Source organism: Tupaia chinensis, unplaced genomic scaffold (assembly GCF_000334495.1).
Source record: "Tupaia chinensis unplaced genomic scaffold, TupChi_1.0 Scaffold000688_1, whole genome shotgun sequence".
NCBI classification, from domain to species: Eukaryota; Metazoa; Chordata; class Mammalia; order Scandentia; family Tupaiidae; genus Tupaia; species Tupaia belangeri.
Genome location: NW_006160211.1, coordinates 2,276,739 through 2,303,512, shown reverse-complemented (window position 1 = coordinate 2,303,512; position 26,774 = coordinate 2,276,739). Strand labels below are relative to the sequence as shown.

Genomic DNA, 26,774 nt, shown 5'->3' with positions numbered 1-26,774 from the left:
ATACTGAAAAATTATGGTGATTTCTGAATAGCATGTTACTGCATTTGAGTGAAATTTTAAGCCCAAAATTGAGACTGTTGAATTTTTAGTACTGACACTAAAGAAATGGTCAAGATTAGGACTCAGAAATGAATTCATATTCTACCTATTTCTACCATAGCTCAGCCTGTTCATCTCAAAGACATACTTACCTGTCTTACATGGCACTTGTTAGGACTAAATGAATGAACATGGAAAAACTTAGTAAAGCTCCAATGGTACCCAGTAGCTATTAGATATACTCAGGAATCTTCATTAAGACTTTTTAAGTCTTGCTGATAATTAAGTACTTAGCAACATATGGTAGTACCATTGCATTGTCCTCTAGAGACCAGATTTTACAATATTTCAACAGTAGAGGTGGATGATTATGGAGGGTGGGTGGGACATAATTTTCCAAAATACACTGCAAATTCCATCCCAAACCATTTGTAAATCACCCTACAAAGTTTTCCCAAGAGTCTGATATAAACAGAAAATTAACTACTAAGATGTATACAGTAACAATCTTCAACAGCTATAATGTTTTCTGAAAGACACCCCTCTCTTTAGTCCACTTTCAGTTTTCCATTAATACTGTATTTTCATTTTGTAAGTTTAATTTTTTCTGTTTCACAGAAACAGATTACACATTTCAAGTGCCATATATATGGACACTACGTATGCATGTGAACATTCACCTGAACATTGTTAAATACAAAGTAATAAAAAATATTTTAAAATACACAACTAGAAATCTTATTGGTCTTCAGCTTTAGTGAAGTGCTTAGAAAAGTTTATTTTGTGCTCAGAATATTTTTCTAAGGCATTACAAATTACACATCTGACTCTTCAATAGTAGAATATTTAATATTCTAATGGAGAGGACTTTAACAATGTACATTATGATACTGTAAATCTAATAGTCACACAGCAACAAAACCTGAAAAGGGTGAACATTAAAGAAACTATCTAATGAGGTGATTCATTCTGAGTATTACAGGTTTTCTCCTTCCTGTGGCTTATAGTTCTCCATTATACCCCTACCCTGGCTATAAGGTGAAAATCTTGTGTTCTAACAATTTAATAAGTAAAATTACATTAAATATCCCATCCTGCTGATTACTACCATGAAATCGGTATTAGCAGTCATACAACACAAAAAAACAGAATGTGAAGTTCATCTTTTTTAAGAACATAAAAATGTTACAATTTTAAAACATCACGCTTACAGACCATAAAACTCATTAAGAACTTTCTGTGTATTAGGACTGATTTAAAACATGCACTAGATGTTTTCCTGAGTAGAATGCAAACTTTACACAAATTAAACTTTTCTGACTATTCAAAATTGTCAAGCACTGAGGCTCCTTTCCATATCAAATAAAAATAAGGAATGTTCAGCTTCACATAAAAAAAAAATTCAAGTAGAGATTCAGTAAGAATATGAAATCCAAAATAAGTGGCCAAAAGTTGGAATTATCAATAGACAGCACAGTCTGCTGGATCTCTCAGTAAACTTTAGTTTCAAACAATGAAAAAAGTACGATTCAGCAAAACACAAAAAATATTCCAAGAAATTATCACTGAATTTGAAAAATGAACATAACCCAAGGCAAATAAAAATATAAACCACACACTGAACAGAGGGAACAAAAAGGCAATCACCTTTAATCAAGAATGTACCATGGACTTATAAAAACATCCCATCCTAGTGGATAAATAGTAATGTCCTGTATTATCATATCATGTGTAGAAAATTGTAATTAAAGGTAGTTTTTATTAGTTGCATAATCTAAAAATATGAAGAAATTTTAGACTATATTGCTAGAAAGAACATAGACACATTTCTTGAGATAATGGGCAAAGTTCCCATTTATGGGAAATATGATCTTTTTTTCACATAGTGAAACCTAGAAAAATTGTATTAAATAAAATTTTTCTCTAATCTTAAATACCCCAATAATGCAATACTTGGGAAATTAATTTCTCAGCTCAAACTTGAAACAGATTATTATCAAGCACACACACAAATCTTATTGCTTGGCACCAGATTTTTCAAAAATGAAAGAACTGTTTAAACCATCGTACTGTTCTCAAATCATATTTCAAACTGTTATACCTAATGTTTTTAATTTCTTAACACAGATTGTTCAATCTAGTGACAATCTAGACTGAACCCTACAATTAACAAGCAAGTCACAGTTCACTTCAAATTAAAAAAAAAAAAGACCAAGTTTCAGTTTTTGTCAAAATGATATTGAGATATCCACAGAACGAACTAGGATTTATCTGTAGCCAGTGATGGACCCACAGAGCGCTGCCTTATTGCATTCTGGGAAGAGTCTGTCTTCATCTTGTTTTTACTTTCAGCCTCATCTTCTGAAACATCTTCCTCATCAGCCTCTTGTTCCTCTTCCACTCTTTTCAGAGGTTGAGAATAAGATTCTGGTAATAATTTTTCTTAAAGACAAGGACAAGAATTGATTTTTTGTTGATGTATTAGATTTGCTTTAGAATCAAATAAAAATAGTGTAATGATCCGTATGTCAATAAACTGCTTTGCACTTATTTAGATCTCTCAAACTTAATAAGATAAAAAGAAATAGGTACTATAAAAACAATAGTTAGTTTAGAAGGTCCATTTTATTTACCGCATTCATTATAGTTAGCCACCTATTTATGAACTGAATAAAATGAATCAACATTGATACTATGAATACAAAGTTGTAAGAAAACATGCCGTATTAAATACAACCATCTTTTAAGAATTCGTTAGTAATTTTTTTGAACAATCATACTAAATTTTCACTACTACCCTTGTTTCAGTACTCACCAGAGGAACAGGAATCACAAATTGACACTTGAACATGATATTCCTATTTTTTTTTTTTTGGTTCCACAAATGTGCTTCTTCCTGATCCCAATCTATCCAGCTTTATTAAGGTATAATTAAACAATAATCTGTATAAGTCATAATTATGCAGCTCAGTAAGTATTTAAATATGTACACACATAAATATCCTATTTTTTTAAGAGATTTTTTGCTATAGGGCATGTGCACTCTCCAAAGACAGAAAGCAAGTGGATTGTCTTTAGTTGAATGTTGAATGCTCAACAGCACCCAGCCAGTTTCCAGTAGCTCTGCTCCCCTGAAGTGTGACAACCAAAAATGTCTCTGGCTATTGCTAAATATTCATTGAGAATCAAAATCAATTGAGCATTAAACTGGGGGGGAATGGCCACATCACAATCCCTTCTCCTCCAATCTCTAATCCCTTCTCTTCCAATCTCCTCTCATGCCCTGCATGAGTTTTTAAGCTGCTGAGTCCAGGACTCGAATTATACTCAACTATGTGGGAGTCCAGTGATGTAACCATTACACCATCTGTTCGTCCATTATTATCATTATATATAATTTTTAATTTGCCAGCGGGTTATGAACTCACCAGAGAAAAACATGGCAGGTGGTATGCATTCCCTAACGAGGCCATCTCCATTTCTCCATTCTGTCACGATTTGTTTAGGGTATGCACACACAAGTGTATGGCATGTTTTTTAAGTTGTTGGGACCAGGATTTGAACCACAGCTGGCCATGTGGGATGAGCTTCTTTGATAACTAGGCCATGGAATAGGCCCCACTTCTGTTTTTTATAGGGCCAGTTACTAATTAAGTTTAGAACACACCATGTCACTGAGACACAAGACACAGAAAACAGAATCAGGCCAAAGAGCTTAATTCTGTTCAGTGAAGAGAATAAATTCCCTAATCCGAGGCAGTCCACAATGGGGGTAGAGGGGAGCTTAAAGTAAACTATAGGAATTCGTGTCTGGTAGTAGATGACATTTGTTTGATCTTCCTGGCAGCCTTCTTTCTGGTGGCTTTACAGCCCCTTCCCTAAGCTATAGCCCATGTGGTTCTAGTGAATGGAATGTTTCTCCAAGGGTGATTTTGACTCTCAATGAATATTAAGCAGTACCTACAGACATTTTTGGGGTTATCACACTTGGGGGGGGGCAGTGCTACTGGAACTTAGCTGGATACTGCTGAATATTCAATGACATTCAACAAAAGACAGTCCACTTCAATTAAGAATTATCCAGCCAGAAGTGCCATTAGTGTTAATGTGTTTGAGAAACCCCAGTGTACAGTGACTCTTCTTACAAGTGCATTCATTTATCAGAATTTCTCCAAAGACAGGTTGAGTATTGGAAGAAAAGAGATTGCCTTTTTACTCCAGGATTTTAACTATGGCTTTCTATAGTCATCTTATGCTACTGACTAGAAAGAACCAAGCTAAAGGAACAAGTAAAAGTACGAGAACTGAGCAACTCAAAAACACATAGCATCTTAATATATAGGACCCAAGAATCTAGTAAACTCTGACCTTAAACTTGACATAGACACCAATAAATTCCTATTTTGCTGAAAGGTAGAATGAACTGGGTTTGGTTTCTTTCCCTGGCAATTCAAAATCTAAGCAACCAAAATAAATCATGTCTGCTATAGAAGGGGCAATATCACATTAAAGTCTGGATTAATATCTATCAGTTGTGTCACTAAAGGAATATAAACTACATAATCATATACACAGTGAATATTTACTGAGTGCTGACTAATGTCACTAAGATATGAGCATTAAAAGTACCTAACTTAAAGGCTTTACATGACCCAATGGGGAAAGCATAATTATTTCCATTTCACTGCAGAGAAAACATGCTCAGAGATTAGGACATTTATGCTACACATTGCCGTTAAGTGACAGAACAATTCCCAGTCAGATCTAACTCAAAGACCATGCTGCCTTTTTTCTGAATGACTTGGGAAGGCATCCAAAAAACCCATTGCTTTATGCCTTTTAATCTCCCCAAATTAGATGTGTGGAGGTACAGCTTTCGCTAATAATGGCTTACTGTAAACCTTAAGGCCCAGTAGCTTCAGTAGCTTAACAGAAATCAGGTAAGTCATTTTTAAAAATTCATTTCCAATAAATGAATTTCCTTGTAATTTCCTAAAGGAGACAAAATACCATTTCCTTAGGTTCACCTCTTAGAAAATGTCTACAATTGTGCCTTCCTACCCTTCTCATTTATGAACGTTTACCTAGACTTCCACATGAACAACTGAGGTTTAAGTCCTAGACCCAGAGGCTTTGAAACTAGCAATGGGCACATATGTATGCATGCTCTAAATCCCAAAGGGAAAAGGAAGACAGAATTACGGCACGGCCATAGGCCCCAGAGTAGGGGCATTTCCCCCTTTCTGTCTCTGTCTCTCCAGCGAGCACATGCGCCCTATAGCAAAAATCTCTCTTAAAAATAGAAATTCTCAGCCCCATCACAGAACTTCTGAATCTAAAACATGGGCTGGATATCAGTAAACTGTTTCAACAAGTTCTCCAGATAAGTCTGATACTATTAAGTTTGTTCTAAGAGTTAAGATAGATTCCAACACTTCATCCTCAGAAAAATCTATTTATACCGACTTCCAAAGTAAAATTTTGGTAGATAACTGACAGAAATGAGAAGAGAATCTGGGAAGAGTGGCAATGATTCTGTCCACATATCACATGACTTAGTACAAACTCCAGTACATTTACGGGATCCAAGGTAAATTGTACACTGACCACAGATTTTATGACTGCTGTAGGACTTAAGTGAGTGTAGAAAAAGAATAATCAAGAAAACCAAACATAATATAGATGTTTTTGTGTATTTATCGTTTGTGTTTACTAAATCAAATCTTACATTTTAGTCACAATTTAAAAGTTGGTAATACTTTATATTGATTTCACTTTAAAAACCTTACACCTAACAATAAATTGGTCTTTTAAATAATTTGTGCTTGTCTTTTTTGCCAAAAGGTCAGTAGCCTCAGTGTATAAAATGATTACCTCCCTAAATGACACATGTCCTTTTCAGTATCAATAAAACTACCTAGGAAAAGAAAAGTGACCTATCAGTTATTCAAGGGACATGGTAAATGTAAACTCCACTAATTTTAGGTAAGGAGTTTCGACCTCAATAAATCCTAACCCATGGAAAGCAGCATAATAAAAAAAATACCCAGCCAGTCTGACCTTGGTCTACACATAGCTGTCATTTCTGTGCGACTGTGAAAACATGTTTCATCTCTCTAAATCTTAAGTTCTCTCAACTACAAAACTTGAGCAGTATTCTCTGCAGTCTACTACAGTGCTGCTGAAAAGCAAATGGGATAAGAGAAGTAGAAGGTTGCCCTTTCAATTTATATACCATAAATATCAGGGCTTCCAATAACAGTACAATTTTCAAGATTAAAAATAAATGGCTGGTTAGGTAATTAACTACAGGAATTGCTCTCCCCAGTAGCTGACCAGAAAAAAAACTTGGAATTGGCCAGCATGCAAAAAGTAAATACCTTCACATGTGGTCACAATCTAATGAATGATTTCAAGAGTGGAACATATTCACCTTTTTCTTTCTTTTTTTTTTTTTTTAAGTTTTTGCCACAGAATGCATGGGCTCCCTAGAGATGAACAGAGGGGAAAAGTGAGAAATCACTCCCCTATGAGGGATGGCCATGCGTACGTAATCCCTCCTCTCAGATTTTGGGCATGTAAGTATTATGTGACAGGATTTTCAAGCCACTGGGTCCAGGACTTGAACCACAGTGAGCCAGGTGGGAATGAAGCGCCTTTAGCCACAATGCCACCTGCTGATCCCCATGTTTAAAAAACTCAACTCAGGTATACCCAAATAAATTCATGAATAAAATAAAATTTTCAAATAAGTTTTTAAGATCAACATTATTACTATCTAAGAGTTCCATGCAAATGTTAAAACTCACCATATTATTAGGCTATTGAGATTTCTGTGCATTTTTACATAGAAAAACAGAAAAATACATGACTTTCCCAACAACCTAGTACATAAGAAAATAACATCCTAAAATCCACTGGATTACCATTATCGCATGAAAAATATATATCTCCTGCCCCCTTCCCCCTTATGCTAAAGCTGATATAGACCACATTTAAGAAACTAAATTAAGGACCAGCAAATGGCAAAATGGTTACGTCACTGGACTTCCATATCGCCGAAAGTGGTTTGAGTCCCAGACCTAGTGGCTTGAAACTCACTTCAGGCATAAGTGCATGTCTGCCCAAGATCCCAAGAGAAGGGACTGCCATCCCCTAGGGGATGATACCTTGCTTTTTGCCTCTCTAGCAAGTACACATATCCTATAACAAAAAAACTCTTAAAAGAAAAGAAACCTAAACTAAAAGGGCAACCTGTGAAAAAACGGGATTGTGTTTATAGAAATAAATGGGGTTATGGAGAATAAAAAGTAAAGTTGTTATAATGTACTTACTTGAAGGGTATGGCTGTGGTCGGCGCCTTTTTGAAGGACAAAGGCAATCTGCCACAAATATCATACACTGCAAAAACAAACGTAAGACATCTGAATGCACAATATGATTCAGCTAGCACAACCACGTGAAAATATCACACTTTAAAACAGTTTCTCCCTAGAACTCAAAATGAAGTACTTACAAGTCCCAGCAACAGCCCTGAAAGCAGAGTTGCTAAAGCAAACACTGCATATGATCCCCAAACCGGTAATCCAAGGTCTTCAGTAAGATAGTTATGGCAAGTCTAAAATCAGAAGACAAAAACGTCCTAAAAATCTGTTTGCTTTTTAAAAAGAGATAGTGTTAAAAGTATGTAAGATAGAAATAATATTTTAGTCCATACCCTGATCCACATAGATAGTTGGAAAAGTGCTGACATACTACTCATCCTAAAATAAAACAGATGATTGAAAAACTGAATAAAGTACATGGTTCTGTATATATCTATATATTCTATTTTCTACTCCATAATTTCCCCAATGACAGACAGTATTGCTGATGTTAATTGAGACTAGTGACATATCACTGATTTTCATGTCTATAAATAAGGCTTGTTCATAAAAAGTAACAAGTTTCCGAATTGTTATTACCATGTGATGTCTCCAGAAATAAAGTATTTGACTTTGTCCTTTTCTCCTATTGCTCTAACATGAACATTCCCCCTTTCATCTGATGACTTCTCCAAGGTAAAAGGACTTAGCTCTACAAAACCAGTTGGAAAAGCAACTCTAACTGCACCTAAAATCTTCCAAATAAGCAAAGAAAGGGGCCTAAGGGAAGAAACAGGAGCACTTGTTGAACTGATTCTTCCCTTTAATAACCCCTGTTTTGTTAAAACTACTAGATTGTCAGGGTCAGCAGATGGCCTAATTGTTCCGGCACTGGACTCCCAAGAAGTTGACCAGTTCACATACTGGAAGTAGTAGCTTAAAATTCATGCCGGGTGCATGTGTGCGCATGCCCCAAATCCTGAGAGTAGAATGAAGGGACTGTGGTGTGGCCATACCCCATGCAGGAGTTATTTTTCACTTTCTATCTCTAGCGAGTGCACGCACCTATGGCAAAAATCTCTTTTAAAAAATAAATAAATAGAGGGACCAGCAGTTAGCGTAATGGCTATGTCGCTGGACTCCCACGTAGTCGACTGCGGTTCGAGTCCCGGACCTGGCGGCTTAAACTCACACCGGGCGCGTGTGCATGCGTGCCCAGGATCTCAAGAAGAGAATGGAGGAAAGAAGGGATTGCAATGTGGCCATCCACCCTGGGGAGTGATTTCTCGCTTTCTGGCGATCGCACGCACGTACCCTAGAGCAAAAACCTCTCCAAAAAAAAAACTTATTAAAATTTGCAATGACATTAGTTTGGTATCTTGCAATGATATACAAAATATACAAGAAATAAAAGCTAGATTATAACAATTAAAATAATTATTTTTCACAATTATATCAAGGCACTTTGATAGGCCATTGGAAAAAAGGGATGCTTCAAAAGTTAAAGTTGGTGGGTTCTCAATCATTTTCTCTTTAGTAAGAGGTGTTGTGTTGCTCGTATTGCCAAGGGCTTTTTTACACAGAGAAGCCAAAGCCAAAGTAGGATGATCGGCTGACCTAACTGCCAAATAAACTCAAACTTCACTGATTTCCTTTCTGGAGTTTTGACTTCATTGAGAACTAATGCAAGGAAACCTGGAGAAAGGAATCTTGCAAAGCTAACTGTGAGTGCTCTCTACATAAACTGCTGCCCTGAGAATCACCAGACATTTATAAGGAACTATCTCCTACTAACAAAGGTAAGATCCATTTATGACATTAGACTTCAAAGAACAAAAACCAGTTACATTTTTAGTTCAACACAGGAGGGTATTTTTCAGTTACATTGATTATGCTGTTTGGAAAACTGTCTCACTATAGTCCCCATTAGATGATTTCAGGAATACTAGGTTCTCTAACTAGGTTGGGTGTAGAGGTTCAGCTGGTGAGTTCTGACAGACAATTCAGAGGTTTTCTCAGGAAGGGAGGTATGCAAGGAAAAGATGCTACAGATGAACTTCTACTTCCAAATAACTGCCTTAGGCTCATCTTTCCTCTTTACCCAGATTCTAGAGCATTTCTCTCCTCACATGGTTGATATTCCAACTCCTCAGCCTCCATGTAAGGAAAAGGCTTACATGGGATGTAACCACACTGGGATGAGTCCAGGATGACCTCGGCACAACTTGCCATTCCCAGGTCTCCAAACAACTAGCGAGGCTTTGCATCCCAACAGCGTAGAAAAGACCCATGTTTGACGTTCCCAACCCTTATGCTCCACAGCAAACTGCTAGGGAGAAGTTCACTCATCTTCTAGCTATTTATAAAGCTCACTGGTTAGTCACACTATTAGGGTTATTGCTGATCCACACTATTAATACAAGCCATAAGACCAACCAAACATAATTTTACCACTTTACACTAAGAACTGAAGCCTAAAGGTAGCATGAGTAGGAAAAGTTTGAGCCCTCTCATTCAACTGATTGAAGCGATACCTTTACCCATTACATTGCTCACACTCGTAGGGGAATTACTTAGCTTTTAATGATACATATGACCAAATCTATACAGCTCAAATATTCCTGAAGAAACACTCAAGAATTCTACAGTTGTCTCTTTTTAACTTAACAAGCATAAAAGTATCTGCTTAACTTAGAAGATAGTCAAGTTAAAAACATCAAATACATACTAAATTTAATATATCTTATGAGCCTAAGAAACAAACTATGAATGCTTTCTTCACATTGAATGTCATGATATCTTCCAGTGAATTCTGAAATAGGTAAGACAAAGTCTCTCATACTTACAGGACAGAGCCTGGACCAAACCATGAGGAAACAGGTTCAACGGTCTTCCACTCTTTTTCGCTTATAAAGTTAATGAAGTCCTTCTTGGTCCTTGGACCCTGATAGCGCCTAAATTCACCATCTTTACAACTAGGGAGAACCAGAATTAAATATTAGCCAGCAATGAGAAATAAACTGTTTTTACTTTGATATTTCTAGACTCATTTTACAGTCAATCTGAATATTCAAAAGCATTAGCTATATATAAGTAGCATATTATACTAATGCCTACTAATGACATCAAAGCCCCAAATTTAAATAAACAATGAGGTTACATTTTAAAGCTATCATAAGAATTAAGATTTTGTTATTGTTGCTCTTCCAAATAATAAAACTATGGAATACAGTAAGTAGACAAATCTCAGAAAAACTTTTTAAGCCTTATGTGTAACATACACAATATAGGAATTAGTATATAAAACGTTATTAGAACAATACCTGGCTCATATTAATTATTAGCTATTGTTAAACTGCAAGTAACCAATTTAAGGTATTTTTCTGGTACTTTCAATCATAATCACATTATTCCAGTCACCATGCTTTAAATTCTGAAGACATCTGGCATAGTGCTTCAGTTCTTCCCATTTCAGTGATCATATTAGTCAGTTTTCCACTCTTCCTTATACCTCCTCCTCCTCCCTATCACTAGTAGATGGGTTCCTGTAACAGTCGTGACCGTTCTCCTGGTTCCCACATCTTGTGGTACAAAACGTCACTAGCTCCTTACTACCTAAAGGGTGACAGGATCCTTCATCCATTCAGATAAAGGACATCAATCATTCACTCAAAAGCACAAACTTTCATGAAGAAGGTGGCACTGAGCCATTCTCTTAAGGATGAGTAGGATTTTAATAAGCAGAAACTAGACAAAAGGACATGGTAAATACTGATTGAAAGAAGAGGAGGGACCACCAAATGTAATGGCTATGTTGCTGGACTTCCATTTGGTCGACCACAGTTCGAGTCCCGGACCTTTTGACTTGAACTCATGCCAGGTGCATGTTTGCACATGCCTAAGATCCTGAGAGGAGAATGGAGGAGAAGGGATTGTGGCGTGGCCATCCCCACCCCCCCCTTCTTGGTCCTTGGACCCTGATAGCGCCTAAATTCACCATCTTTACAACTAGGGAGAACCAGAATTAAATATTAGCCAGCAATGAGAAATAAACTGTTTTTACTTTGATATTTCTAGACTCATTTTACAGTCAATCTGAATATTCAAAAGCATTAGCTATATATAAGTAGCATATTATACTAATGCCTACTAATGACATCAAAGCCCCAAATTTAAATAAACAATGAGGTTACATTTTAAAGCTATCATAAGAATTAAGATTTTGTTATTGTTGCTCTTCCAAATAATAAAACTATGGAATACAGTAAGTAGACAAATCTCAGAAAAACTTTTTAAGCCTTATGTGTAACATACACAATATAGGAATTAGTATATAAAACGTTATTAGAACAATACCTGGCTCATATTAATTATTAGCTATTGTTAAACTGCAAGTAACCAATTTAAGGTATTTTTCTGGTACTTTCAATCATAATCACATTATTCCAGTCACCATGCTTTAAATTCTGAAGACATCTGGCATAGTGCTTCAGTTCTTCCCATTTCAGTGATCATATTAGTCAGTTTTCCACTCTTCCTTATACCTCCTCCTCCTCCCTATCACTAGTAGATGGGTTCCTGTAACAGTCGTGACCGTTCTCCTGGTTCCCACATCTTGTGGTACAAAACGTCACTAGCTCCTTACTACCTAAAGGGTGACAGGATCCTTCATCCATTCAGATAAAGGACATCAATCATTCACTCAAAAGCACAAACTTTCATGAAGAAGGTGGCACTGAGCCATTCTCTTAAGGATGAGTAGGATTTTAATAAGCAGAAACTAGACAAAAGGACATGGTAAATACTGATTGAAAGAAGAGGAGGGACCACCAAATGTAATGGCTATGTTGCTGGACTTCCATTTGGTCGACCACAGTTCGAGTCCCGGACCTTTTGACTTGAACTCATGCCAGGTGCATGTACGTGTGTGCCCAAGATCCCAAGAGGAGAATGGAGAAGGGATTGCAGCATGGCCATCCCCAACCCCCTGGGAGGGGGTGACTTGTCGCTTTCTGTATCTCTCTCTCTCTTTCTGTCTTTCTGGCAAGCGCATGTGCCCTATAGCCAAAATCTCTCCAAAAGAAAAAAAGAAAGAAAAGGAAATTATAGGTAAGGAGGGGGAGGGAGGGGGCTGACAAGTGAAAAGGAGAGACAAATTCCAGCCAGTTAAGGGGTAGGTAGGAAAAAGGACCAAGTAAAAAGGGAGGGAGAGAAGCACTCCTAGAGATAGAGAATAGAAATTTAAATAAATATAAAGGAAGGATTAAAAAAAAAAAATCATGGAAAGAAAGGGACAAAAGAAAGCAAGATACAGATGCAAAGGGAGGAGAAAAGTACCTCCTTGTTTAGTAGGTACAAGATTTGAAATTTCCTACCCCTACTTTAGAAGACAGAGTCAAACTAAAAGACCTGATACTGAAGACTATATAATCTTAATCTCATTCATTTGGACTCATTTGGATTCAAGCCCAAACACCGCACACTATTCTTCCCCTACCAAGTCTGTGCCACAGCACTTCCTTAGCTACTTTACCATAACAGGATCCTACAAATGACTGTTTATAAAACTGTCCTCAGAATGGAATGCTGACCCAGCACTGTGGAAAATTCTATCTTCAAAGTTTCATTTAAACTTCATATTTTCCGGGAAGCACCCCATCTCACAATGATTTCTCTCCTTCACCCAACTTCCTATGGGATCCACCACCACTCTGGGTCAATAATCATTTACTATGCTGAAGAGGACTTCATCTTTTCACATGAACAGCATCTTTCACAACACTGAGAATCTTCGAGAACAGAGAATGTTTCACGCTTCACTAATCTATTTAAAGGCACCATGGGTAGCACAAACAGCCAAACCTCAGCTCTTCAAACACCATCCAAGCCAGAAGCCTATTACTCAGTTTACACTTTAATCCATCTTTCTCTGTAAGTGAGAATCTTCAAATACTTACTGATAAATAGTAGGAAGAGCAGTTATGATAAACCGTCCACTCAGTCCTATAAATGATAAAGAACAAAACAGAAGGTTTTATAGAGGTCAGTCACGGACAACTTAAAAGTTGATTCTAAATTAAAAAATATAAAATTATGTAACTAAAAATAGTTAAGTTTTATAATAAAAAATAGAAATTATGTATTTAAAGAAACATACTGTGTATTATCTCAAGAAATATGTAAAGCTCAAGGAGTAAGACATTTGTAAATATATGTAAGCACTTAATTATACTGTTTGATTAAGACTATTAGCGATGATAAAAATGAAAAGTAAACAGATAGACACTCCATGAAAAGAAAAACCAAAGATGTACATAAGTAACTATGTATATCAAATAAAATAGACCTAATTCAAAAACCGTTAAAGAGACAGGAAAGTCATTCTATGAGCACGTGCACACGCACACATATCTTTACACACACACACACACACACAGGCACTCAAATTAAAGCAATTATTAGCTCTAAAATAAAGTAAAAAAAATAAGACTCTGATTCAGTAATAGTTGAGGACTTCAACACCCTACCTTCTAAAGTGGACAGGTGATCCAGACAGAAAAAAAATCAACAAAAAAAAAATATCAAATTTAACTACAGACCTAATGAACCTAAATAACCTAAAAATCATCTCACCCAAAAGCTGCAAAATACACATTCTTCCCAGCAGCACATGAAACATTCTCCAAAACAGACCATAGGTTAAACCACAAAACAAGTCTCTCAAAATGAAAACAATGGGCTACAGCAAAATCAGTACTAAAAAGGAAATTAGTAACAATAAATACCTACATCAAAAAAGAGGGGCCAGCAGGTGACATGGTGGTTAAAATGCTAGTTTCCCAAATGGCTGACCGCTGTTTGAGGGTCAGACCCAGTGGCTTGAAAATCATACCATGTGTGTCTGCATGCATGTGTGCATGCCCAAAATCCCGAGAGAAGAATGGAGAAGATGGGAATGCAGTGTGGTCATCCCTCCTGGGAGGTGATTTCTCACTTTCCCTCTGTCTCTCTGACAAGCACAGGCACCCACAAAAACATTAAAAAAAAAAAAAATAGTAAAAAGACTTCAAATGTACCTCAATGAACTAGAAAAGCAAGAACTAAACCCAAAATTAGCAGAAAGAAAGAAATGAAGATCAGAACACCATAAACAAAATTAAGACTAAAAAAACATAATACAAAAAAAAAAACAAAAAAGAGGTTCTTTGAAGACATAAATAAACTTGATAAACCTGTAGCTAAACTAAGAAAAAGACCCAAATAAATAAAATCAGAGATGAAAAATTAGACATTACAAAAAATAACACGGAAATAGAAAAGATTCTAAGAAACTACCATGAACAAATTGGAAAATCTAAAAGAAATGGATAATGAATTCCTAGAAACATACAAACTATCACAATTGAATTAAGAAACAGAAAGTCTAAACAGATTACTATTAACAAGATTGAAGCAGTAATAAAGCCTATCAAAGAACAGTCCAGCACCTGAGGGTCTCGCTGCTAAAATCTATAAAACATGTAAAGAAGAATTAACACTGATTCTTTATAAACTTCCAACAAACTGAAAAAGAGGAAACTTGGGGCCGGCAAGTGGTGTGGTGGTTAAGGGCACACTCACAAGGCCGACTGCACTAGAGTCCCAGACCTGGCAGTTTGCTTTCTCACTCTCTCTCGCTTTCTCTCTTACTCTGCCCCTCTCTGATCAAATTAAAATAAGTAAAATAAAAGAAAAAAGAAGGAACTCTTTCAAACTCATCCTATAAGGTCAGCATTATTACTCTCAGATCCAAATCAGACAAAGACACAACAAAAAAAAGACTGGAGAACAGTAGGTGGCGTGATGGTTAAGGAGCTGGATTCCTACATGACCAACTACATACAGTTCAAGTCTCTGACATGGCAGCTTGCCTTCTTGCTTTCTTTTTCTCTGGTGAGTGTATGTATCCTATAACAAAATAAAAAATAATAATAACAAATTAAATAACTCTTTAAAAAAATAAAAAACTACAGATCAATATCCATGATGAACACAGATGCAAAAGTCCTCAACAAAACACTAATTCCAATAGCACATGCACACACACCCCAAAATTACACACCATGATTAAGTAGGATTTATCTGAGGTATGCAAGGATGGTCTAAATAAATGCAAATTCATAGATGCAATACATCACATTAATAAGATGGACAAAAACCATGACTGTCTCAGCAGATACAAAAAAAAGTACTGATGAAATTCACATTCCTTCATGATAAAACCTCAAGAAATTACAGATAGAAGGCACCTTGACACAACAAAGGTCATGTATGTCTGATCCACAGCTAACATCATACAGAACTGGAAAAGCTCAATGCTTTTCCACAATGATCTAGAACGAGACAAGGATGCCCACTTTCCCCATTCTACTTCAACATAGTACTGGAAATCATAGCCAGAACAATTAGGCAAGAGAAAGAAACAAAAGACATCCTAAATAAAAAGGAGAAAGTCAAATCGCCCCTATTTGAAAATGACATAATCTTATCTATAGAAAAAAAAATTAAGATTCTACCAAAAAAACTCTTAGAACTGATTTACAATTTAAATTGCAGAATACAAAAACTTTTCTTTGTATCAATTAACTAGCTAAGAAATTAAGAAAACTATCCCATTCACAATAACTACAAAAAAAAAAAAAAAAACCCACCCTTGGGAATATATTTAACCAAGAATGCAAAATTTCTCTATAATATAAACATAAACTATATGTAATATATATTACATATGCATAAACTATAAACTATAAAACACTGATGAAAAAACTAAAGACACACAAAAAAATGGCAAGGCACCCATTTTCATGGATTGAAAGAATACTGTTAAAATGTCCATATTACCCAAAACAATCTACAGATTGAACACAATCTCTCTTTTTGTAAATTTTTCCAGAAGGTATATGTGAACTATACACAAAGAGAGAAAGCAACCCCCAATGGGTTGTGGTCTAGCTACAATTCCTTCATTTCCCCATCCTGTTGAGGTTTGGGGCACACTTCAAACCAGGGAGGCTGGGATTAAAACTATGCAGTCAGACAGGTAGGATCTGGCTTCCTTAACCAAAAGGTCACAGGCCAGGCCTCAACTCAATCTCTATCAAAATTCCAATGATACTCTTTACAGAATAGAAAAAAAAAAATCCAAAAATTAACATGGAATCACAAAAGATCCTAAATAGCCAAAGCAACTTTGAACAAAAAAATAAAAGCTGGAAACATCACAATACCTGCCTTACATACTTCAAAGCTAGCATAACTAAATCAGCATGGAACTGGCATTAAAAACAACAGACGCCAGCAGGTGACATGGACATTAGGGTGCTGGACATGGCTGACCAAGGTTCAAGTCCCAGGTCTGGCAGCCTGCTTTATCACTTTCTCTCTCTCACATGTATCCTATAGGAAATTTCGAAATAACAATAAATAAAACCAAATAAATAATTCTTAAAGAAAAAATACCATAGTGCAATGAAACAGAACAGAGCACCAAGAAATAAATCCACATACTTACAGCTAACTGATTTTCAACAAAGGAATAGAACATACACTGAAAAAAGGACATTCTCTTCAATAAATGTTGAGAAAGGTAGCTAACCCATAGGGTGAAGAATGAAAGTAAACTCCTACCTTTAACTAGATCCTATCTCTCACCTCACAAAAAATAAATAAATAAATAAAAATGGGTCAAAGGTTAAATGTAGGACCTGAAACTATCAACAAGAAGATAGGAGAAACACTCAGGACATTGGTATAGACAAAGAGTTTTTTGGAAAAGACCTTAAAAGCATAGACAACAAAAGCAAAAATAGACAAATACGATTGTACTGAATTAGAAGTCGTCTTCACAATAAAGGAAATGATCAACAGAGCAAAGAGACTACTTGCAGAATGGAAGAAAATATGTGTAAACTGTTCACCTGACAGGAATTAATATCGAGAATATATAAGGAATTCAATATAACAGCAAAAAAATTAATTAAAAATCTGATTTTTTTTTTTCAAAAAAAAAGGGCACGTAGGGCCAGCTAGGAGGTATGATGATTAAGACAGGTGGATCCTACATGGCTGACTATGCATTTCAAGCTGTGCTTTAAAAGCAAGCCATGGTACCAGCAGTTAGCGTAATGGCTATGTCGCTGAACTCCCATATAGTCGACAGAGTTGCAGATCCAGTGGCTTAAACTCACACCAGCGCATGTGTGTGCGCATGCCCAACATCCAGAGAGGAGAAGGGATTGTGGTGTGGCCATCCCCCCAGGGGGTGATTTCTCCGCTTTCTGTCTCTGTCTTTCTGGAGAGCGCACACGCCCTATAGCAAAAACCTCTTAATAAACAACAACAAGCCAGGTATGTGTGAGTGCATGCCCAAAATCACGACGGAATGAAGAAGGGGTTCTGGTGTGGCCATCCCCCAGGGGGGTGATTTCTAACTTGCTGTCTCACTCTTGTCTCTCTGGCAAGTGCATGCCCTCTCTAGCAAATTTTAAAGTGGAGGAGAGGGAACATGATCTGAATATACATCTTTCAAAAGACATATGACTGGCAAGTATTTTTTAAAAGTGCTCACCATCAGCAATCATTAGGAAAATGCAAATCCAAACCATGAGATATTATCCCATCCCAGTTAGAATGGTTATCATCAAAAAGGAAAAAACAACAAATGCTGTTGAGAATGCATTCAGGGAAAAGGGATGTAAATTAGTACCACCATCATGGAAAACAGTATGGAGGTTTTATACAAAATAAATATAGAATGGCCGTATGATTGAGTCATCTTATTACTGGATATACTGTATATCCAAAGGAAATATGTATGTCAAAGAGATCCACACTCCCATGTTTAACGCAGCATTATTCACAATGCCCAGGATATACAACCAATGTAGGTGTTTGTATTTATCAACAGATAATACAAAATGTAAAAATGTAGCACAGACACACAATGGAATATTATTTCATTAAAAGGGATAAAATCCTGTCATTCCTGGCAATGTGGACAAGTCTGAAGGAATTTTGTTAAATGAAATAATTTAGGCACAGAAAGACAAATACTGCATGTTCTCACTCATGTGAAAGTCAAGAAAAAGTTGATCTCATAGAAGCAGAGAACAGAAAAGTGGTTATCAGAGCCTGAGAAGGTAGAGGATTCGAGTGTAGTTAATAGGTACAAAAATACAGTTAGACAGAATGATTAAATTCTAGTATTTTATAGCATCACAGAGTAACTATAGTTAATTTATTGTACATTTGTAAATAGCTGAAAGAGAGTATTTTTAATGTTCCTAACAAAAAGAAATGTTAAATGGTTGAGGTGACAGATATACTCATTATCCTGATTTGATCATGGTAATTTGATCACACTTTGATCCATGAACATGTATGATTACCATGTTTCAATTAAAAAAGGCTACTACTGGTAAGTCATGGGATAGTACATCTTAGATCTAAAATGAAATGAAATTGTACAACATTCAAAAAAACAGAGGCAGTGGTGGTGTTTCCTAAAATGGAAAATGCTAAGTATCTTTCTTAAGATAGACATTAAAAGTAGCAGCTAACATTTATTAATAATATATAATGATCTGTGCCTCCGTTTATCTGTAAAATGAGATTATTGGGAGAGTGCTCTAATAGGTAAGTAATAAATACTACCTATTATTACCATTTGGGATAGGGCAGCCAGGAATCCAGGTTTGCTGTGACCACCAATAAGATGAGGGTGGTCTGAGAAAGAAACATCCTTAAGAACAGGGCTTGGGGACCACAAATGGTGTAATAGTTTGGGGCACGTATGCGTGCATGCCCAAAATCCTAAGAGGAGAATGGAAAAAGGATTGTGGCATGGCCACCACTCCTGGGAGGTGATTTTTCGTTTTCTGTCTCTCTGTCTCTCCAGCCAGCACACACGCCCTATAGCAAAAATCTCTCCTAAAAAATGAACAGGGCTTGCTACCAGTTTAGGGGACCAAATCAGCAATGTACTTGACCCCACAATGACTGCTTTGTAATTAAAAGTCCATGTTCTCAAATCACAGTTATCAAATTTGGAACTCAGTGTCAGAGATTCAGATATTCTTTTGTCAGGGAATGTGACTATGACACTACAAAGAAACCCAACTATTAAAATAAGCTCCTTATTCTGAAAACTCCTATGAATGCAAATGATGGCTTGATCAATGTTCACCTAGACTGCAGCATCCTAGGACTTCTTAAACACATATTGCATGCTAGTCAGGGGCCTGAGATTCAAACAAACAAGGACTGGAGGTAGTTATGTGGGGAATAGGGAGAGGGAGATGTTTCCAGGGTCCCTTAGAGCAACACATACAAGGAATGAGCTGCATACACAACCAAGGAATCTGCTTTTCGCAGCCATTGCACACTGAGCCCCCATCAGAGAGGTGGACCAGTCGGCTTAATTAGCTGCAGACACTTATGGTTTCAAAACCTAAGGAAAGATAGACCTAACACCACATAATGTGAAAAACTGGATAAACATATCAATCCATCAGCAAAGAAAAAAAATAACCAGATTTATAGTACCTGGCTGCTCTGTGACATCAACTTTTGCAACATTAACCTCAAGATCTTCTCCCCATTCAGCGAAATTTTCCCATTCTGGTTGAAGATTTTGACAAGCAGGACACCATGGAGCATAACTAAGAAATACAATTTTAAAAAAAAAAAGCTCAGCACTATAATATGAGAATACCATTCATCTAGAAAAGAAAAATTCTAAATGTTTAATTTTTGAAGAATACTTTACCAAGAACAGTCACTGAAGATATCAAAGTGGTTAATTTGTATAGACAAAAATGGTTATAAAAGTGGTTATAACAATCTGGAAGTAAATTGTCAATAGATGATGCTAATTACATCAAAGTAATTCCAGGATAAAGTTCTTAAAGACACAAAAACTTTTCTCACATGCAAAACAGCTCCTTAAAGGCCTGTGAACTTTTCTATTAAAATGTAACCACCAGGGCCGGCAGGTGGCATAGTGGTTAAAAGCGATGGATTCCCACATGGCCAACCATGGTTCAAGTCCTGGACCTGGTTACTTGCTTCCTCCCTTTATCTCTCTCTCACTCTGTCCCGTTCTAGTCAAATTAAAATAAAGAAAGTTAAATAAAATAATTCTTTAAAAAGTGACCACCAATAAGCTCAAAGCCAAATTGAGAGTTTGCCAATTTTAATCATTTTACAATGTAGAATCACAAATACAAGGTGCTAGAAAGACAGGAAGCTCTCTGGACTGCTGTGAATTTTAAGGAAGCACCTGCTCCACTTCAAGTGGGCAACCATTACTACTAAATAGGATAGCCATAAGGGATGGCAGGCCCAGAAAGACGCCTATTCATATTTAAAAGAAGTTGCAGATCTGCATTTTTATGTAAAAATGTTAACGCAAAACTTAACCCCCACACAAATACTAAGCAGGCCAAACAACTCTTTTGGCTAGCCCATGATAAAAGTTTCCAAGAACTTGGATTTATAAATTCTGTGGCCAAGCATAATGGCATTTTAATTACTACTCTGGTATTATCTTCCCAGGCCCTGGATTTTCCCTGGAATTTTATGTTTCTATTTTATTGTGTATTATCTTATAGCCTGCCTCAGGTTTTTAATGGAACCAGGAAGAATAATGCCCATACTTGTTAGACACAGTACAATTTCTGTACTTTACATTTTCGTAAATTGCTTTAGGAAAATCAAACTCCAAGGCATTGTAAAATTGGGAAAACTTGACAAAACATACAAAACCAAACTCCTCAACAAAAAAATCATATTATAATAAAAATATATCCATAACAAAACTGCTGATCAAAACTGGATTTATTTAAAATAATTCAACTGTAATTATGGGCAGATTATTTTAGGACTACAATAGATCCCTTCTTTTTCAAGTCTGTTTTCTTAGTTGTTTTTAGAACAATCATTGAACCTCACAATCTTGAGTTAAGACAAAATAGAAAAAAACACTATCCTATTACCACATGATGCTCTAATACAGATTTAGCTCAGGTTTTGCTACGTTCTCCTTAATAGTTCTACATCTGTACAGTTTAAACGAGCTTAAACTGAGATATACTGTATTTGCATCTCAATTATTGTTTCGAACTCTGAATATTTTTCCGTGGCAATATAAAGCAAGGTACTCTTGACAAAACCAAATGTGGTCCCCAGTTCTACTTCTCTGCTTAAGCTTAAATGATGTTTTCTAAAAATTCATTTCATTGAGTTGCAGACTGTAATTTCCCCTATCTAATCCACTGCCTGCAAGTTCTAAATTTGGGGTATTTTCTTAATACCCCAAGAGTAACTGATTTGGCCTTCTGAGTTCTCTCTTGGGTTATCACTTCCACCTGCCTCCTTAACTGGCAACCCTAGCTCCATCCATGATCTAGGAAATACCAACTGGAACTTTGCTAAAGAACAAGGTGTCCTACTCTGCAGACCCAAAGAACCTAGCCTAATAAAGCAACTGGTTAATTAAGCTGCTCTCATTTGTAAAGTGGGGAAAAATAATTCCTATCAGAGCCTTGATAATTAAATAAGATGATGTATGTAAAGATTCTTAGCAGTGTCCAGTCGCTGAGTTAATTCAATAAGGATTTCATTAATATCAGTATCAATGACACTACCACCACCAACTTAGGATCTAAAGCAAAAGCAGATCATTTGTTTCCTACCACTGCAAAACAAAACGGAAGTTAGTAAAATGGAATCACCACACAAGACACATGGTTTTGCTGAAACAATACATGACAACATGGCGTTCTTATAAGGTTGTAATAGTCATACTAACTTTATCCTTTAATGAAATACCTCTTACAAAAGCCTGGGAGTCACAATCAAAGTATTCTCTACACTGCAAAAACACACACTCAAAAGGAAAAATAAGTTATGGAGTCGAAAAGACAGAGCAAAAGGAAAAATCGAAAAAAGAAAAAAGAAAACCAAGATACAAAAATAACTCTACTTGAATTTTCTCAGCATTTACAATAAAAAAAAGTGGCTAGTCTATAAAAAATAAAGCCCTGGTTTCTAACATTATACAGAGCCTAACTTTAATACTAGACAAAAAGCTAGGAGAGATTTTGTTCAATATCCTTTTCTGCAAAGCTTAGTGAAAGTAAGTCTAGAAGTTTGTGGAAAATCATTCTAATGTCATTAACTGTATGGATGGGAACTAGGCAGCTCCCCAGGTCCAACCCCATCCTCAAAGCCACGGAAAAGTGGCATGAAAACCTTTCAAGCCCACCACAGCCCTAGAAACACTTGGGAAGAAACTTATCTATCTAGTAAAACGAACAGAGGGTGGAACTAAGCCGGCGGCAGATCCCGTGAGGAGTTTGGGGATCCGAAGGAGTCGGGAACGCCGGGTCGGCGACTCAGGGGCGCAGTCTCAAGAAACTGCGGCCTGCGGGTGAAGTGGGTCCTCCGGCGCAGGACCCCAGCCAGCCTGGCGGGCCGAGGAGACCCGGGACAACCGCCCCGCACTCACAATTCTATCATCCATTCTCCTTCCAGCAACTCTCTCCAGTTCTCGTCCGTGATGACGCGCACATCGCTCCGCCGTCCGTGGGCCCAGGGGGTCCCCAAAAGCAAGAGCACCAGGATTGCCGGGGAAACCACGAGGCTCCCGGACGGCGCCATGTCGGCTGCTCGCCCACCCCACAGCAAGCACCGCAGCCCCACTCCCTGCAGCAGCTACCACTTCCGCCCTCTGCGCGCGGCGCTGCTCATGCGCACGACGGCGCGGGGAGGCGCGCGTGCCTAGAGGAATTTCAATGCGCAGGACTGGGCTCTAGTCCCAGTGGGTGGGGCGTAGGGGGCGAGGAAAGCGCGCCTCTCGGTAGTGCGCATGACAGAAAGTGGGCTCCTCCCACCGCCTAGAAGGCCCAGGACAGAAGGGAAGGAAAAGCGCGAGAGGGGGCGTGGCGAACGTGGAGCACGGCGTTGAGGAGGGATCGCTTAGATGTTGGGGCCGGCTTTTGCGCGCCAAATGACTGTCATTTATGCTTATCGAAGCCAATTGGTAAAATTTACTATAGAGGTTTGTAATTAAATGCTCATCAGTTTTCATTTGTTCCCTTTGAAAAATTTTGTAATAAAGCTAATGGGTGTTTATAGGAGTAAGCCTATGGGTTTACTTCTGGGTATTAAGACTGGGAAGATGCACACACCCCCCCCCATGGGGTAGCTTTTATATTCATTTTGGTATGAGCAGTGGTTACACGAGAGCACACGTATGTAAAAAAAGCCCATCGAGCTGTGCATCTTAAGATGAATGCACTTTATGCACATTCTGATGTTTGTTATTTCTCAGTTTGAAGACAATGCAGGTACATACAGAGATCCCGGATCACAACATCAAAACAGAGAAACAAAGAGGCTTGCCATAAATACTGGAGGATTCTTTTTTCCCCCAAATATTTGTAAATACCAGTGCAAACCAAAATGTGCACTGCCTTTAGAAATTATTAGTCTGTCAAATGAAAATGTATTACATTTCTTCACCTCAAAGTCACTCTTGAACCCACTCAAATGGCCTCTCCTCTGAATGGCTCTTTGGAGGACACCAGTGATCTGTGTGATGGCAAAGTCATTAGTTTGTCTGTATTCATCAAGTTTGACCAGATAGCATTCCAGTTTCCAAGCACTCCCTAAATACTCCCTAAAACATTACTTACTGTCTCCTCTGTGCTGAAGCATTTGTTTTTCTCCTTCACTGGCTTATCACACTTATTCACTACTCCCCCTCTACTTGACTTCCAGGTATTGGCATCCCCTGGGGTGCTTTACTGTCCCATGTTTCTCCTCAAATGGACACACTCCTCCAGATAACCTCATCCTGGCCTTCAATATGCCTATCCTTCTGGGAATTTACAGACATAGATATTCAATTCCATACTGGATATCTAATAGGCAGCCCAAACATCACATGGTCAAAAACTAGAATTATTGACTGTGGAGAGCAGCCAATCTGAGACAACATGGCGTGACCTTTAGATGCATGCAGAAATATGCTTCTGAGAGCTACTCTAGCAATGGCTATTGAGAGCATTTACATACAAAGAGCTATCTGCCTGTTGTTATCAGTTATCTTCCTGTTGTAGATATTTGATACTGCTGGGCAGTATGAGGCTAAAGGAAACTATATGTGTTTATCAGATTTCCCCAAAAGAAGAACAGAGAAATTACATGGTGCCAGTCGTTTTCACATCTTCAGACGATTTACATCCAAAAACAACTGGCTTTACATTCCATTTCCTCTTCCCCCATTCTCTTTACCTTCCATTTCCTTATACCCCATTTTCTGCCCTTTAAAAAAATAAACCTGAGGCCAATTCAAGGTCCCAGCTTCTCCATCAGAGAAATGTAATTTGTTATTGCATTTATTTCTAATCCACAGCCTTCCCCACTCAGAAAAATGTGTTCAGTCAAGCAGGGCCCAGCAATTGACACCCCCCCCAAAGCCTTTAGTCTCTATAAAGAGCCCCAAGGCCACCTGATGACTCCAACCAAAAACATACATGTAAATTCCTCATTGCTCTCTCTCTTTACTCCCTTCTGTACTCCATCAGTAAGTCCTAAAAACTCTGCCTCTATGGGACCAGCAGTTGGCATAATGGCAATGTCACTGGATCCCATGTGGCTTAAAACTCACACTGGGCGCATGTGCAGGTGGAGGAGAAGGGATGTGGTGTGGCCACCCCCCTGGGGGGGGGGGGGTTTCTCGCTTTCTGTCTCTCTGTCTTTCTCTTTCTGGCGAGTGCATGTGCCCTATAGCAAAAACCTCTTAAAAAAGAAAAAGAAAAAGAAAAAACTGCCTCTAAAACTCATCCTGAATCTGACCACCAACTTCCATCTCCACAGCCAACCTCTACTCCAGGGTTCTATCATCTCTTGCCTTGGGTATTATGAAAACTTTGTCATTGATCTTGCATCACTTCCAATTTCTCTAAATAAAACCCCAAGTGCTTCCCATGACACTAAAGATTAAATCCAAATTTCTGTTTTTCTCTTTCTTTCTTTCTTTCTTTTTTTTTTTTTTTTAAGAGATTTGTTCTATAGGGCACATGCACTTGCTAGCATCACAGACTGCAAAAAATCACCTCCTGGGGGGAATGGCCATGCACAATTCCTTCTCCATTCTTCTTTCAGGATTTTGGTCATGCACGCACACACACCCAGCATGAGTTTCAAGCCACGGGTCCTGGACTTGAACTGCGGTTGACCTTGTAGGGGTCCAGTGCTTTAACCACTATGCCACCTGCTGGCCCCTAACTCCAAATTTCTTAAATTCATCATTGCTTAAGAGGTCCTGTATGATCTGATGTCTACCTGCCTATGACCTGATATAGTCTCTCTCTTCTCTTCCTCATCCTGCTACACTCTAGTGCATAGACTATCTATCCAGTGGTCTTCATTCTTCTTCGTCATTTGTCTCAACATAAAATGTTACCTCAGAGTGGCCTTTGCTGACCACCACATGTAAGGAGGCCTCCCATTCTCTATCATATTAGTCCATTCTCTGCCTCACAAATATTTGTTAAATAAATGAATAAATGAATGGATAGATAAAGAAAATCATAGATAGTCATGTTTGTATTATAATGGATATGCTGCTTTGATAGAGTGTGAATGAATTCTCTATGGTGTTTCCCCCACCGTAGAGAATTGGATCGTGGCTCCAGACTATGAACTGTATTTACCATGAACATCATGGTTCATCATTATGATGAATATGTACCTCTCATATTCATCACTGTTTCTTTGATGCCTACAGGTCATTGATGTTACCTGATTCTGTTTGCCATGTAAATCTACAGTCCAAAAAATTAGAGGCACCAAAATTACTTACAGACATAGCAATTCTATGTGCTTAACTCAGTGAGTATTTGTGTATTTATGTATACATACATATTATATGCATATATACATATATACAGACAGATACACATATATATCAGTGAGTATAATGTGAACATTCTATATTTTAATATGTAATCATAAATGAAAAATAAGAATTTCTTTCACTTTTTTAAATTTTAATTTGACCATAGAGGGACAGCGTCACAGAGAGAGAGAGAGAAAGTGAAAAAGCAAGTCTCCAGATCCAAGATTCAAACCGTGGTCGGCTACGTGTGAGTCCAGCACCCTTGACCACCATGCCACCTGCCTGCTCTCCTTTTACTTTTTTTTTTTTTTCTAAGAAGTTTTCGCCTTAGGGCGCATGTGCTCTCCAGAAAGACAAAGAAATAGAGACAGTGAGAAGGAAAGTGAGAAATTATCCCCCAGGGGGGATGGCTACACCACAATCCC

The 26,774-nt window shown here is 37.6% G+C and overlaps 1 protein-coding gene and 1 non-coding gene across 2 annotated transcripts; both read right to left on the bottom strand.

Moving 5' to 3' along the window:
* Positions 1–869: 869 nt before the first annotated feature.
* TMX1 (thioredoxin related transmembrane protein 1) lies at positions 870–23,206 on the bottom strand. Its single transcript, XM_006160533.3, has 8 exons — positions 22,951–23,206; positions 19,986–20,101; positions 13,361–13,406; positions 10,250–10,378; positions 7,757–7,802; positions 7,556–7,657; positions 7,374–7,440; positions 870–2,481 (listed from the first exon to the last, which is right to left on the bottom strand). The coding sequence occupies exons 1-8, from the start codon at positions 23,100–23,102 to the stop codon at positions 2,300–2,302; spliced, it is 840 nt and encodes a 279-aa protein (XP_006160595.1). The 5' UTR covers positions 23,103–23,206; the 3' UTR covers positions 870–2,299.
* On the bottom strand, positions 19,737–19,871 carry LOC114010045 (small nucleolar RNA SNORA70). The gene has a single exon (XR_003551439.1). It is a non-coding gene; the product is annotated as a small nucleolar RNA SNORA70 (small nucleolar RNA).
* Positions 23,207–26,774: the final 3,568 nt, after the last annotated feature.